Raw genomic sequence first — 13,167 nt, 5'->3', positions numbered from 1 at the left:
CGTAATACCCTCTCATTACTTACGAACCGTATTACGCCCTTGTGCACATGGACTACTAAACAGACTATGAAATTCCAATTCCACGAGATACTTGGTGGACGTTGAAGCCGCATAGGTACAGAGAGTATGTGCGCGTTAACGTGCACATATGCATGTACAATATACCAGTATCCATCCTGAATCGACGCCACAGCTATAAGCCATTTCTGGTGTCAGTGACCGACGAAGGATGGAATTGCTGCGGTGCACTGCCGTATCGAAAATTATTTCGGAAACTCGTACGGCCTTCGTTGTGTAGGTACGCGTACGTGTGCTCGAATTCGATACACTATTAACCTTTTGCGGAAGAGAACTTTTTTCAAGTATACAGTAGCCTCCCGTTATATTGCCACTTTCGCGTGAACGTTTATGCATATTAATGACGCTTCCCTGTTTTTGTAGAGCACGGAAACTACCGCATTGTGCGCCAAAAACTCTACAGCTCGCCACGCGTAATATTCTTACGCTGGATTTTGCGTTTCCAAATGAAATCGCGCTATTCATAAATATATAGTGTAAAGTTTACGAGATGCTCGATCGCTTTTATAATAGTACTGTTCTATAAAGACAGATGTTTCATAAGAAAAAGAAACGCGTTCGTCAGATTATTTCTTTGAAAATGGATGTCATTTACGCGCTAAGTGATTATAATTTTGCGCGATAATACTCGGTCGTGTTGTATGTCACGTTACTTACAATACGCCGATGAACCGATGACTTGACTCATCGGTTCTAGACGTCCGCAATCTATCCGTCGATTACGAAGCTTAGCGTTTATCTGTTACTAAATCCCGCTCGACGTTCGAGTCAATCCGTTCGAGCCCTTTCTATGTTTTCTTTTAGCGGCTGCTTATCTTCTTAGAAAAATATCGCAGAAATGGTCGGAATGTCAATAAAATTTTCGAATAAAAAGATTAAAGCGACTTTTTCCCTTTAATCGTCGCGGATCCGCGACAACTAGTTAGTCACACCTTTCTCTGCACGATTTTTTAGTGCGGCATTCTGGGATCGATGCTTCCGCGTGTCGTTTTAGGAGTAACGGCACACCGATGCAGAATCAATAAGGTCGCGCGTGTCCGCTTCTTGCAAATATAACGGATGACCCATAAACGGAGAAATCTGTTTAGAGCCTCACTCCATCCGCCCGGTTGATGCAATTTATCTAATTAGTTAATTAGTTCACGCACGAGGAACGAGAAACCTTAAACGCCACGAGCGACGATGGTCCGTAATTAGGGATGCAATCGTATTCAATATGTACTCATCGAATCACAGAATCGCAATTTCGAAATTAGTAATTTACTCTACGGTAAATTATTTCGTTGTACACGAACGATACAGTGGAGCGATCGTGAAAGGTAGCAGACTGTAATTACGTATATTGCCGCGAATGGTTAGCTATTTCTGTCGAATTTTTCGATTCGACGGTGTTTCGTTCTTTGCCTAGAACGCTTTCGATAAAAAATTTCAGAGTTACGCATCGCGTATCGCACCTCGTTCGAGAATGCTATCGAATCTGCCACTTTAATATGTAACAACTTAATAACTTCCGTTTCTCGTGACGCTTTCCAGAATATCCGGAAATCATAAAAGTTGAACGAACACCGTGTAATCGGCCGTCGGTGTTCCCGAAATAACCGCGGAATTCTCATTATTCAAATGATCGAGGTCGAAACGATACCGGCGTACGTCGAGTCGAAGAAGAAAAAGGAGGAAAAAAAAGAACGAAGATTGTGCTGGTAGGTGTCGGAGGGTAACACCATCAACACAGGAGACGAGACGATTTTCGCCAAGTATTCGAGACGGTTCACGCGGACCCTGATCCTGTGTCGGGATTATTCCAGGACGTTTCAGAGAGGCTGAGGGGTTCAACGACCATCCTCTTCTCCTCCTCTTTCAACCTCCTGGACCGTGGAGCTTCCACGGCCAGAGAGGACAGTCTACCACCCTCTATTTCTGCAGCCACCTCCCTTCCTTCAATTCTTTCCCACCGGCTTGTTCTACAGGGTGGCCTGTATCTTTTTATAGTACACAACTGATAGAGGTATCGAGGACGCTCTTTTTTTTAATAGCAGCTCAAAAACTCGTATACGTGTTCCATTTTATTAATGGAAATGGAAGTGGATGCCGCATTTGTTATCTCGGGGGTGCGGCATTATCTCGTATATGAAATAGGAAGACCTTGTCAATTCTTTGCTTTACGATACACGTCGGGATAAAATAGCCCGATAAAACTAATATTCATCAAATTGTAAATTAAAAGTAATTATTTGCGCGCGTTGCCCCAATGTGCGATGTCGACTTCGCATCGATGTCACGCATTAAATATTTGACATTTAGTATTTTCCTACGCAACGACCGGAGTAGAAAGAAATTGAATATAACAAAATTGTTTTGAATCTAAGAACCGAGAAATAATCTGTAACCCACCCTGTACACTTTCTATCCACTTTATATTCTGCTGTATGGTGTCCTACGTTTCCGCTTTGCTCGGACGAGCCTGGTTCGCAAAGGTAGCGCGTTTATTACGCGTCCGTTCGATTCGCAGACTTTTGGGATCTCACGATGGTGGTGGAAAATCGAGGGAAAGAGGAGAGACCGCGACGGTGACTAGAAGAACGGGAGAACAACGGAGACGAGAGTCGAAGAGGAAGTAGCAGCAGCAGCAGCAGAGAAAAGGGCGGATGGATCGGCGTGACAGCTAGCCGGCAGTGTCGGGGAAGCTTCGCGCGGACTCTCATCCCCTTTGGCCGCGAGGTGGCTGCCCTACGAGGAGGAAAAGGGCGTCGGTAGCCCTGCCAATCCTACGCCCTACGAGGTAACCCGTGGGGAGGAGGTCATCGGAGGTCACGCGATCGCGAAACCTATATACACCGTTCGGAATCGAACCAACTGCGAAATCGGTGTACGAACGTGTCCGCTGTTAGCCCGCTACGTGCAACCTCGAGAACGGGGCGTGTCTTGATCGGATGATTCGTTAAAACTTTGCCGACTGTCGGCTATTGGGCATCGTTCATCGACGTTAACCCTCGTACGTCCAAAGTCGGGTCAATTGTGACCCAGACCTCTCCGGCACTTCTCTCTCGCACTACGGTGCTTTTGCTACCGGATACCAAAATACATAAGCGACGAATCATTGTACATCGGAAAAATGACACCGGAAAAACTGCATAAATTTTAGAGAGCATCGACGAAGATACTAAATACGAACTTTCAAATTACGAGTTAGCAAAGACTGTACTTTGTCGGTTGAGGGTTAATATCCTGTCGATAAACGTTCAATTAGAGCGAGGAGTCAAGTATATTCTTTAGGGATATACTGGGTCGCGTTAAGACCCGTACAAGCTCGTGTAACATGTACATTAATGAAAATTTGTTTGGACAGGGTGCCGAGTATCAAGGTACGAATATATCGGCCAGCTAATCTTACAATTTCGTCGATCGGAAGAAGACTAACTGTACGTATGTACGTCGATGTTCGTACCGTTAATATAATCTTGAATTCTGGTAGGGCGCGAAAGTAAAGAGTAAAGCGATAGTTAGAACGACCGTTTCTTCCAGTTCGGAAACTATCGTGCAGTTATTTCGATGAAACGTAAAGCTTGTAATAATCGCGTCGTAAGTGATTTTTTTCTAAACCGCGTAGATTTTGAAATGACGCGGAGAAAGTGGTGCGTACGGGACACCCTATATACCAGGTTTTCGCTAGGAATTTCTCCGTGGAACAAGGTGCATCGGACACACCCCACGCACGAGACGAAGTTCTCGTTCGTAGACGTGGCTGTGCGCGCGCGTGTGCGTGCGTACACTCGCGTCTAGCCGCGTGTAGAAGCTAACAGAGCAGGTAGAGCACGGCAGCGGGCAACTGTACGGGGTTTGTGGGGGTCGCGATCGATGCGGCGAGACGCCGGGCGTCGCACTTTCCGCTAACCATTCCACTCCAACCTACGCTCCACTATCCGTCACCACCACCACCACCGCCGCCGCCGCCACCACCGCCACTACCACCAACATCGGCTCCACCAGCTCCACCGAGTCGAAGCCGACGTCTCTCCGCGGCATCCCCTGCGGAAAACCTGGCAGGGCTAAACCCCCACCGACTACGATCCCGACCACTACGTCCGCATAGTACGTCGACCCACAAGCCCAGCCATCTACCCCTACGCGACCGACCCATACTCCAGCCACGGCTCGACTCGACTGGTCGGCATCAATGAAAATGACGTCACGGCAAAAAGCCCACGTTTAATTATCAACGCTACGCCTGCCGGTGTACACTGTACACACTTATCGTAAGGGTGGGGCTAAAGCTTACCAGACGAGCGTTTCTGTCGCGGTGAAGACGCTCGTAACTCACCACCCTCGTTTCTTTCCTTTTTCTTTCCTCTTTTTTTCTTTCCCTTTGTTTCGTTCGTTCGGCGACGTTCCCAGACGCGTAAATAGAGGACAATGAGTGCAAACGGATCGTGAAAGTTTATTCGAGCTGCAGAATTGAATCGCGATGAACGCTTCGCTCCGTCAATCGATTCAGCTACCAACCAGCGTGTTAGTCCGTAGCTAGGTTTTTGGGAAACTTGGTGAATCGTCACTGATGCGTTACTCTGAGAAGGTTATACGCTCGAACCTCTATAAAGGCTACAAATTCCTTTACGCTCCGCTGCGAATATCTCTGTTAATCCCGACACAACCTACTTTAACTCCAATTATTTGCCACGTGTCCAAACGCGTCGCTTCGTCTCCGTAACCCGAATATGGACTTTTACAAGTCGAACTTTTACCTTTCGACTTTAATCTCGATCCCCAGATTAGCAAATTTCTAAATTCCAAATTCTCGTCTTCGTACGTAACCAAATTCCACGGGATCGGAAATTTTCAAGTCCATCCTATACTAGGAAAGTTAAATTTGTTTCCCACTGTACGGCAAGTTCACCGGTACCGCGTTCGGTCGCTCGTCCGGAGATATTTGCAAGCCTCTGTGTCTCGTCTGCTCGGTCGCCTAGCGGCGAAATATAGCAAAGTTTCCGTCTACTTCCCAAATAAGATTCGGAATCCAAATTCCTTTTGATACGATGCGAATGACGACTATACGTTCGCGATGCATCAACGGAAACGACCGTTTGAAAAGGATCAAGATAATCGTGGCACGTGGACAAACGAGACCTTTCGATCGCAACGACCGCAACGTCGACGAAACCACGCCACGGAAACCGCGAAGGCGTTCCTATAAACTCTGCCTCCTAATTCGGCTATCCTTTCGATTTCGTTCGTAGGATGTCGTCATCCTGTCTCCTTGGTAGCGTCAAGGCTGAACGGGTACCACGTAGAAAAGACGACAGTTATACTCACTGAAATCGATGAGCAGTCGACCGTATCCTTGTCGTTGATAAGGAGGCAACGTCAGAATGCAGGATACGTTGTAATTGAGGAAAGAATTCTTTTCCTGGAACAAAATGTCAGTGGATTCCAATTAGTCGGAAACGCGACAAATGTGTGAACGGGGCGAAACTGTATCGCGAATTTAGTTTTCGCGTTTTATTGCCTTCGAGATATAGTTACGAGAGCAGGAAATTGTCGGTAACGTATAATCTCGCACCTAAGCTTTACGAGCGGTTACCTTCGATATCGAGGCAATTAAAACTGCCGGTATTAGTAAAATAGGACGACAATGGCAAGCGAGAAATTTATTTAGCGAAATTTCGTCATCGACCAAGATATAACGCGTTGCGATACAACGCACAGGGATACAGCGCGCGATAAAGTAGGCGAATTAATTCCCTTTTTTTAGGCGCGTTACCAGGTTGTTCCTGATCGAGAAACGATTCAAGAGGTTATAGGAAACCGAGCCTCTCGATTCGACTCCGCGCAAACGGGTAGAACAATCTACATTTCAAAGGTCGAAACACAGACGTGTTTATGTGGAAAAACAGAATAATATTTTCGTTCGTCGCGGCGGTTAGCACACTCGACACGCTCCGCCCATGCGGCTGACTGCATGTGCATGCACCAGACACAATCGCGAGTGTATTGTGACGTTAATGCGACGAAAATGCGTCGCGACCTTCATCGTGGAACACAGACACAATGGGTTATCGATATTTTGGCTGGCCAGACAATTCGTCCTAGTAATACGTTTTATTAAACGTCTCCCCTTGCCCTCTCTCCTGGCTCCTCTGACGTCTGTCCTCCATCGAAGGGCGGTCAATCGAGCAAAAAACACCTGCATTTACATTTTACAAGTGCATCGATGTGCTCGGGACAAAGATCGTACAATCATCGTACAAAGTACAGCAACACTCTCTACTTTGTCAATAGTTTGACATTATTTTATAACAGGTCCATAATATATATCGATCGGAAGCATCGTTTTTGGAACGCCTTGTATAATTATTCCAGGCGAATAAATGCCGACCGTTCGAATGAATTCGTAGGATGGTGGCGATGATTCTTAACGCATCCAAAGTCTCCATTTAAATATAGAGTCTCCTCGGTCACGAATGAACGGGTCAATTTTTGCGACAAACGTATTTTTACCAAGTGACATCGGGTGGGCGTACACACCCACGTTGTACACGCGTTATGTGTATCGCACGGTTTCAAAGATTAGATAAATTTCGCGTGAAATTACATCTGTACGAAATCCACCGACGTATATGTGCTTTCCACGAAATTCGTCGCGTACGAAACCGATCGAGACCCGTGACAAATTCTCTCTTTTCATTTTTCAGTTTTTTCCACGGAACGTGTATACGATGAACATCGATTCGATATAACGGAGAGAGAGCTCGAGAACGCTCGAAATCTGGCCTTCGCTGACGATTTAATTTTCCTGCAACTTTGTGCCATGGAAAATAACGGGCCAAAAAGCTGGAGAGCGTTATAGTCGAAATAGTTTGATGCAAAAGTATCGTTGGATGCCAGTCCTCGTATCGGAGTGACTGATGGGCTAAGTAATTACTTTGCACATACAGGATGTTCCAAAAATAAATGACGAGTTCGGGATTTTCGAATATTCGAGCATGGGAATAGTATCTCCTTTTCTCAAAGGAAATTTCACTCCGATCGTAAACGATCTTAAGATCCGATGTTTATAACAAATTCATTTGAAGCGTTACGTTAATTTGTAAAGAGAAAAATGATTAAGAAAGCAGCCTTCCTTTTAGCCTTCCGAGTAGTCTCCCCTTAACTGACTTATACGATTTCTTCGAATAATTTTCCTTACTCGGTATATCTGCGCTTCCGTTTCTATTTTATCGTCGGTCTACATCGAGGTTGTTTCCCGTTGCTAGGCGTCGATCCCTTCGAGGCTGACTAGCGTAGAATCCTTCATTAATCATCGTACGTCCCTCGGACCCATTTCGAGGGATCCGGTACATCTCGAACACCCGGTATTTCCGGCCATAGCAGCCGTGCTGCTGTTGCTAACTGGCGAGTGGGGCAGCAACGGTTCGAAGGACACACAACTCGAGAAGATTCGTCCGTACACTTGTGTGGACCCCTCGTGTGCACGAGCGTGTACGTGTACGTTGAACGTAAGACGAAGAAGGGGAACAGTGTCGAAGAGAGAGAGCAAGAGGGTCCCAGAGAAAGAGAGAGGGGCACGAGTGAAAGCGTGGAAAGGAGAAGAAAGGTCTGGGACCCTATGAACGAGTCTCGTAGATATCCATCTCGATAGACCCACCGACCATCGAGCCGGGCAACTGTTAACCCTTTTGCGAGCATTCTTCCTTTTTCTTTCGCAGCCGATCCCGAGAGAGGCCTTTTTTCGCACGAATTCGAAGGTTATCCGATTTTGATACCCTGTACGAACAATGTGTCTTAGGTAGGAGCCTAAGGACACGCGCATTCGAGTCACGAGTACGTGCTACCGGTTGTCAAAGTGTTAAGTAAATAGGTTCAGTTTTTTGATTCGCAACGAAAGGATCAATTTTTCATGGCTCATTCTTCATATTTGAAATTGTTCATAAAATTTCAATATCGCTATAAAAAGATCAATTCCGAAGTTAGCTTTTTACTCCGAACTTCGCAATACCGCAGTTTGCAAAAGCCTCATTACGATACCAGATGTACCGCTTTAAAGCGAAAGCGGATCGAAATTGGATCCGATATACGGAATGGATGACAAAGGAACAAAAAGCAAAGACAAAATATGGTCAGAATCGCGCATTCGATGAACTTTAACGGAGAATCGAAGAAGCGATTCGTGGCGAGTGGGCAGAGACAGGAGGAGAAAAGAAGAGGGAAGGAGAGAGAGGGAAAAGGAGAAGAGGAGAGGAGAGGAGAATCTGGGCCCCGCGACGTCCTTGGGCCAGTAGTCTCTGCTCCGCTCAGGGACGTCTCCGAGTTCCCGTCGTGCTCGTTCGCCGCAAGAAAGGCCCTTATACATCGTTTACCCTCCTTTTTCCCTCTTTTCGTCGTTTCGTCGTTTCGTCACACTCCTTCTTTCGCGAGGACGGAACGATTCGCAAAATTTACCGGCGACGAACGGTGACTCATCCGACGGAAAACCGACTGAAATCAAACGTTTTTAATCTACTTATACTCGAACATTTCGATATAAGGCATTTTTGCACGGCATACGCTGGCTCTAACGTATCTGCGGATTCTTCGGCTTCTCGATGTTCGAGAATCCTTCCACGTCTGACTTCGCTCTTTATCTTTATTTATTCTCTTCTTTCTTGAACAATTCTTTGAATGCGCGCGTCTATAGCGATTTCTCAATGTTTGTTGGAAGACTCGATGCCGACCGATTAAATATTAACCTACACTTCGATTAAGTTCGCTATTTGTGCGACTGAATTTGTCAGGATTTTTCAGATACAAAGAAAAAAATCAATAGAGTACTTCTTTTTTGTTACCTATCCTATTCTACGCTAAGGGCCTCTCAAGGTTTTTTGCTCCGTATAAAAATGAACTCGTCGATGATAAGATTTACGCGGAAAGTCGCGTCGTTCGCGAACTCGCTATCGATCGTGGCCACAGAAAGAAGGACCATGGCACGGCGTCGATCGTAAAAGGTTTCCAATCGGTCAGTATACTTTTCTGCGTATCGTCGTGCCATAAAGTGCGAGCGAGCACACGTGCGACGATAGAGGCATCGGAACGCGCGAGCGACCAGTCAACCAGGCATCCGTTCTATACAGGATGTTTCAAAAAACGTCTATGTACACTGGCAAATTCATTAACAAATACAAATATTACAATATACTTTCATTTCTTTCCCAGTATGGAATTAGCAGTCCGTTTAAAAGACTGACAGTCACCTTCCATTCTCAAAAAATAATGTACATATTATTTTGCATTGCTGCACAAATATTGTCCATATTACCGTGAACACCTGTACGTTATAAATCAAGTAATATTTCAAGAACGTGTCACTTCAGAATTCAAGTGATTAATCGATGATCAAGAAACCCGATTTAAGAATGTAATTGGTAAACATCAAATTCATCGTAATTGTATGTCACATGCGAGTCTAAGCCTTCGATCGATGATCGTAAATATTCGAATTCAAATGTACGGTAGAAAAATAATGGGCAGTTTTGTAAAGTGCATCTTGTTTGAGACACCCTCTATATATCTGCTTCGTTCCTTGCGCGCTCATAAACACGTCGCACAGGCGAGACGTCGGCGTGCAAGGAACACGCGCGTAGGTGAACGAACGAACGTATACGTGGTGGAATAAGGCGAATCAACTAATAATTCTCTCTTTCGAGTGATTCGATACGCTCTTGTTGCAATTTTCTATTCTGCAACGCTGCCATACGTTTTTAATCGCGAATCGTTTGCGTGTAAATAAAATTGGATTTTCATTTCAGATTCTTTCTGCTTGCACGTTCGAATCGCGACGAACTGCAAAAGGGAAAGAAACGAATATAATTTAGGAGATAATCTAATCTTTGTTCGTATTGCTTATTAAATTATACGGTAATGAAGTTCTATCGAGACACCCTCTAGAGATAGTCGACTGTGACGATAAAATAAATATAAATTGCTATTCCACTCGTCAACTGAATATAATTGTTTAATCGATATTTTTGTACGCATCAATCTTTCAATTAATACGTAGGTGGTACGTTTGTTAAGTTCACTTTTGGAAAACAATTTAACCTCCATCGATTGCGAGTACGTTCACTGGACTTTTATTTTATTTTTTATTATAACGAATATCTGAAAAAGCGATTGTTCTAAAAATTCATCCTATAAAATAAAATAATTGCCGAACGTTGATTGTAGCTTCAGTTTAGATTAGGGATAAATCAATCGGTTAAGAGAGAACTGTTTTTATTAATTTTTTAACGTAAAAAATGTTGCTGCGTTTCGCGAATTTCTGGATCATTTACGAGACTCACGATGTGAGCGTCGCTTAAAGGTTATACAGCTCCTCGCGACGGTCACTTCTATATTTAGATGCACCGAGTTTCCTCCTCCACTTTCTTTATACCGAACAAAGCGTTCCTCTTAACATACGGGGTGTACGCGAAATTTCGAACCCGGACGATTGCCTACTTTCACGTGCGAGTTCGCGTTTAATGGAGCGGAAAATTTCCTTCGGAGAAAATGCTCCGAAAGTTTGCAGACTATCGAAAAGAATTAGCGAATACGTAACCGCGAACTTCGTCCATCTTTTACGCATAAAAATCGCCTACATTTACCACGTATTTCATCGCCTTTCTTAAAGACATTAACGCGATGTTTACAGACACTACGCCATTAGCGAAGGCAAGATACCTGGCCCGTTTCTTGTGCCGATGGTAACAATACGCGCGTTTTATTTGAAAATCCTTGAAATTCTTTGTAAAAGCGGTAGGCAGCATCTTTGGAGCAGGTGCAATTCTCTACAGTTATTTAAAGGAAAATGACGAGGAACAATGGAGCAGGTCGAAGAACCCTTAGAAATCTGTTGGCTTGACACGTCCGGATGAAGGCTGTCCTAAGGGACATTGTAAATTTATCAATGGGTAGATACTTGGAAAACCGAAGGTCCGATAGACCCGGATTATCTCTGACACGTCTTCGTTTCTCGAAATCCAAAGAGAAATTGTCACGACACCCTTATAGGTCTCGACCGAAGTCCAATCTTCGAACAAAAACTTTTACAGATTTATTAACCCGTTCGACCGATATAACGGGACCACGCTAATGACTTATGACACGAAACTACCGAAACTACGAATTAAATACCCAGCTACTGGCTACTAAAATTACTTATGAAAGTAATATTTCAATAAGAAGCAATCTCTATTCTATTAACGAATACCGTTGCTCGTTCAACGACGACATTCGGTCTTTCGAACGCTATGAATTCGACGTTTCGATCATCCCTCGGACCGAGACAATAGCCTTTCGTACGATTACACCTCGATCGCTGAAAGGAATGCTTTCTGGAATCGATATGCGATGATGAATGCCATCGCGATGTCTGTTAATTCCATTGACAGCGTATGGATGTTTAATTCCGTTCACCATCGACCGGATATTACGCACAGGGTGGTTCAATCTTATCGTCGTTACATAGAAATTGAAAACGCTACGTTTTGTCGTATATATAGCTTTGTAGAAGTTCCGCTCAAGGTCATCTGATTCTTTCAAGTATTTCTTTATACGTAGCGAACATACGGCGATTCGAGTTATCTCACGAAATTATCTCGCGTATAACGGTGAAATCGACCGTGTTCATAATAAAGGAAGCACCCTGTATGTAGGGTCACCGTGTACGTCACAGACGTACCTAGAAACGGCTGGAACGTGGGCTTTCCCCGGGAGACGTATTTCTGTCAATAGGGTTTGAGCGCTGATCTCAACCCTATCTAGACGACTTGTACGTTTGAAACTCGTAACGCGGCATTAAGCATCGTCGTAATTTTAAAACTTTATAAATTTCTTAGCCGATAATCAATCGCGAAGTTTTACGACTCTCGGCTTAATCGAAATGTCGAATCCACCCGGTGGGGCAGAGATTTTCCCTAAAAGGATCGGAGCAATAAGTAAACTATTTATCCAGTACCAGTGACCGATTAAAAAGCTCGTCAATCTTGAGTTTCCCAGCCATCTTTGTAGCGTCCAGCAATTAGTTACCGAGCTCTAAATGTAATAACGACAACCTTAAGATTCGCGCTATAGGACTTTTCATCCCCGGTAACCGGAGGTCAAGGTCTGAAACGGAAACAACGAACAACATCCGAGGAATCTGTCCGTGCCGGTGGAATAGTAGCAGCACAGGGCGACGCACTCTCGCGTTAACGCCGAGTAACGACACGAGAGTAGCGTGCGCAGACACTTGGCCGGGAACGAGTAGGAAGCTTATAACCACGTGGATTTTTTTCTAACTACGGTGCAGTACGAAAGAGAGCGAGAGAGAGACGGTTACACAGACGTGGCACGGGAAACTGGAAACCACGACGGTACACTTGCGGCTCTCTGTCACGAGACACGACGTGGATAATGACATCGTGGTCGAGTACACCGGGGTGCAACGTAAGCTTCCTTCGGATAAGGACAAATCTAGGGACAGTAACTCTTCGCAGCTTTTCTTCGATTTTGAGGCATCGAACTCTTTACTGCTCAACTTCGTTCTAGGAGGTTAAAATCAACTTCTAAAGATTCAGCCATTTTTCGAATTCGTGAAACATGCGAGTTCGAAACGTTTCCTTGTCAAATGGAAGTGTAAGATTAACACGTTCAATGTTCCCGGTGACAATCATAGACGTTTCCGTAAAATGTATGTTATTTTCGCGTCAGCCCTCGCAGGTCGGTGCTTCGAACGCGTTAAAGAGCCGATCGTTCCGCACGCGATGCATCTCGCGAGTAGGGATGCGATACTCGGGTACATCGGGGTGCAAAAGCTCGTTAAAATCAAACAGTAGGATTCTGCGAGTTCTGACGGAGGCCCTAGGAGGATGACAGCGAAAAGGAAGAAGGGAGTTAGAGCGGGTGGCGGAGTTAGACCTAGGAGCTACCCTACCCCAACTTCTAGGGACGGTGTATATTCGGCAGGATTTGGTCGTGTGAACAGGACTGTCTGGCATCGATCGAGCCCGGTCGGGGTGAGGTTTTGCCGCGGGAGGATAGAGGGGCAGAGACTGAGAGAGGTCGAGGGGAAGTTGGAGGTAGATGGATGGAGGCGGAAGG

The 13,167-nt window shown here is 45.1% G+C and overlaps 1 protein-coding gene across 7 annotated transcripts in view; it reads right to left on the bottom strand.

Annotated features, from left to right (window-relative positions):
- Positions 1-13,167, bottom strand: part of chm (lysine acetyltransferase chameau) — a 29,082-nt gene that overhangs the window by 4,931 nt on the left and 10,984 nt on the right. For 6 of the 7 annotated variants that reach the window (XM_012297411.2, XM_012297410.2, XM_012297407.2 and 3 more), the window contains one exon: positions 5,386-5,479. The exons of the other annotated variant lie outside the window; for it this stretch is intronic. In XM_012297411.2, the coding sequence (XP_012152801.2) occupies positions 5,386-5,479 (94 nt within the window). The remainder of the gene's footprint in view (positions 1-5,385; positions 5,480-13,167) is intronic. 7 annotated transcript variants of the gene reach the window in all.

Source organism: Megachile rotundata, chromosome 7 (genome assembly GCF_050947335.1).
Source record: "Megachile rotundata isolate GNS110a chromosome 7, iyMegRotu1, whole genome shotgun sequence".
In the NCBI taxonomy this organism is placed as follows: domain Eukaryota; kingdom Metazoa; phylum Arthropoda; class Insecta; order Hymenoptera; family Megachilidae; genus Megachile; species Megachile rotundata.
Note: the sequence above shows the minus strand (reverse complement) of the source record. Positions and strands in the feature narration are given on the sequence as shown.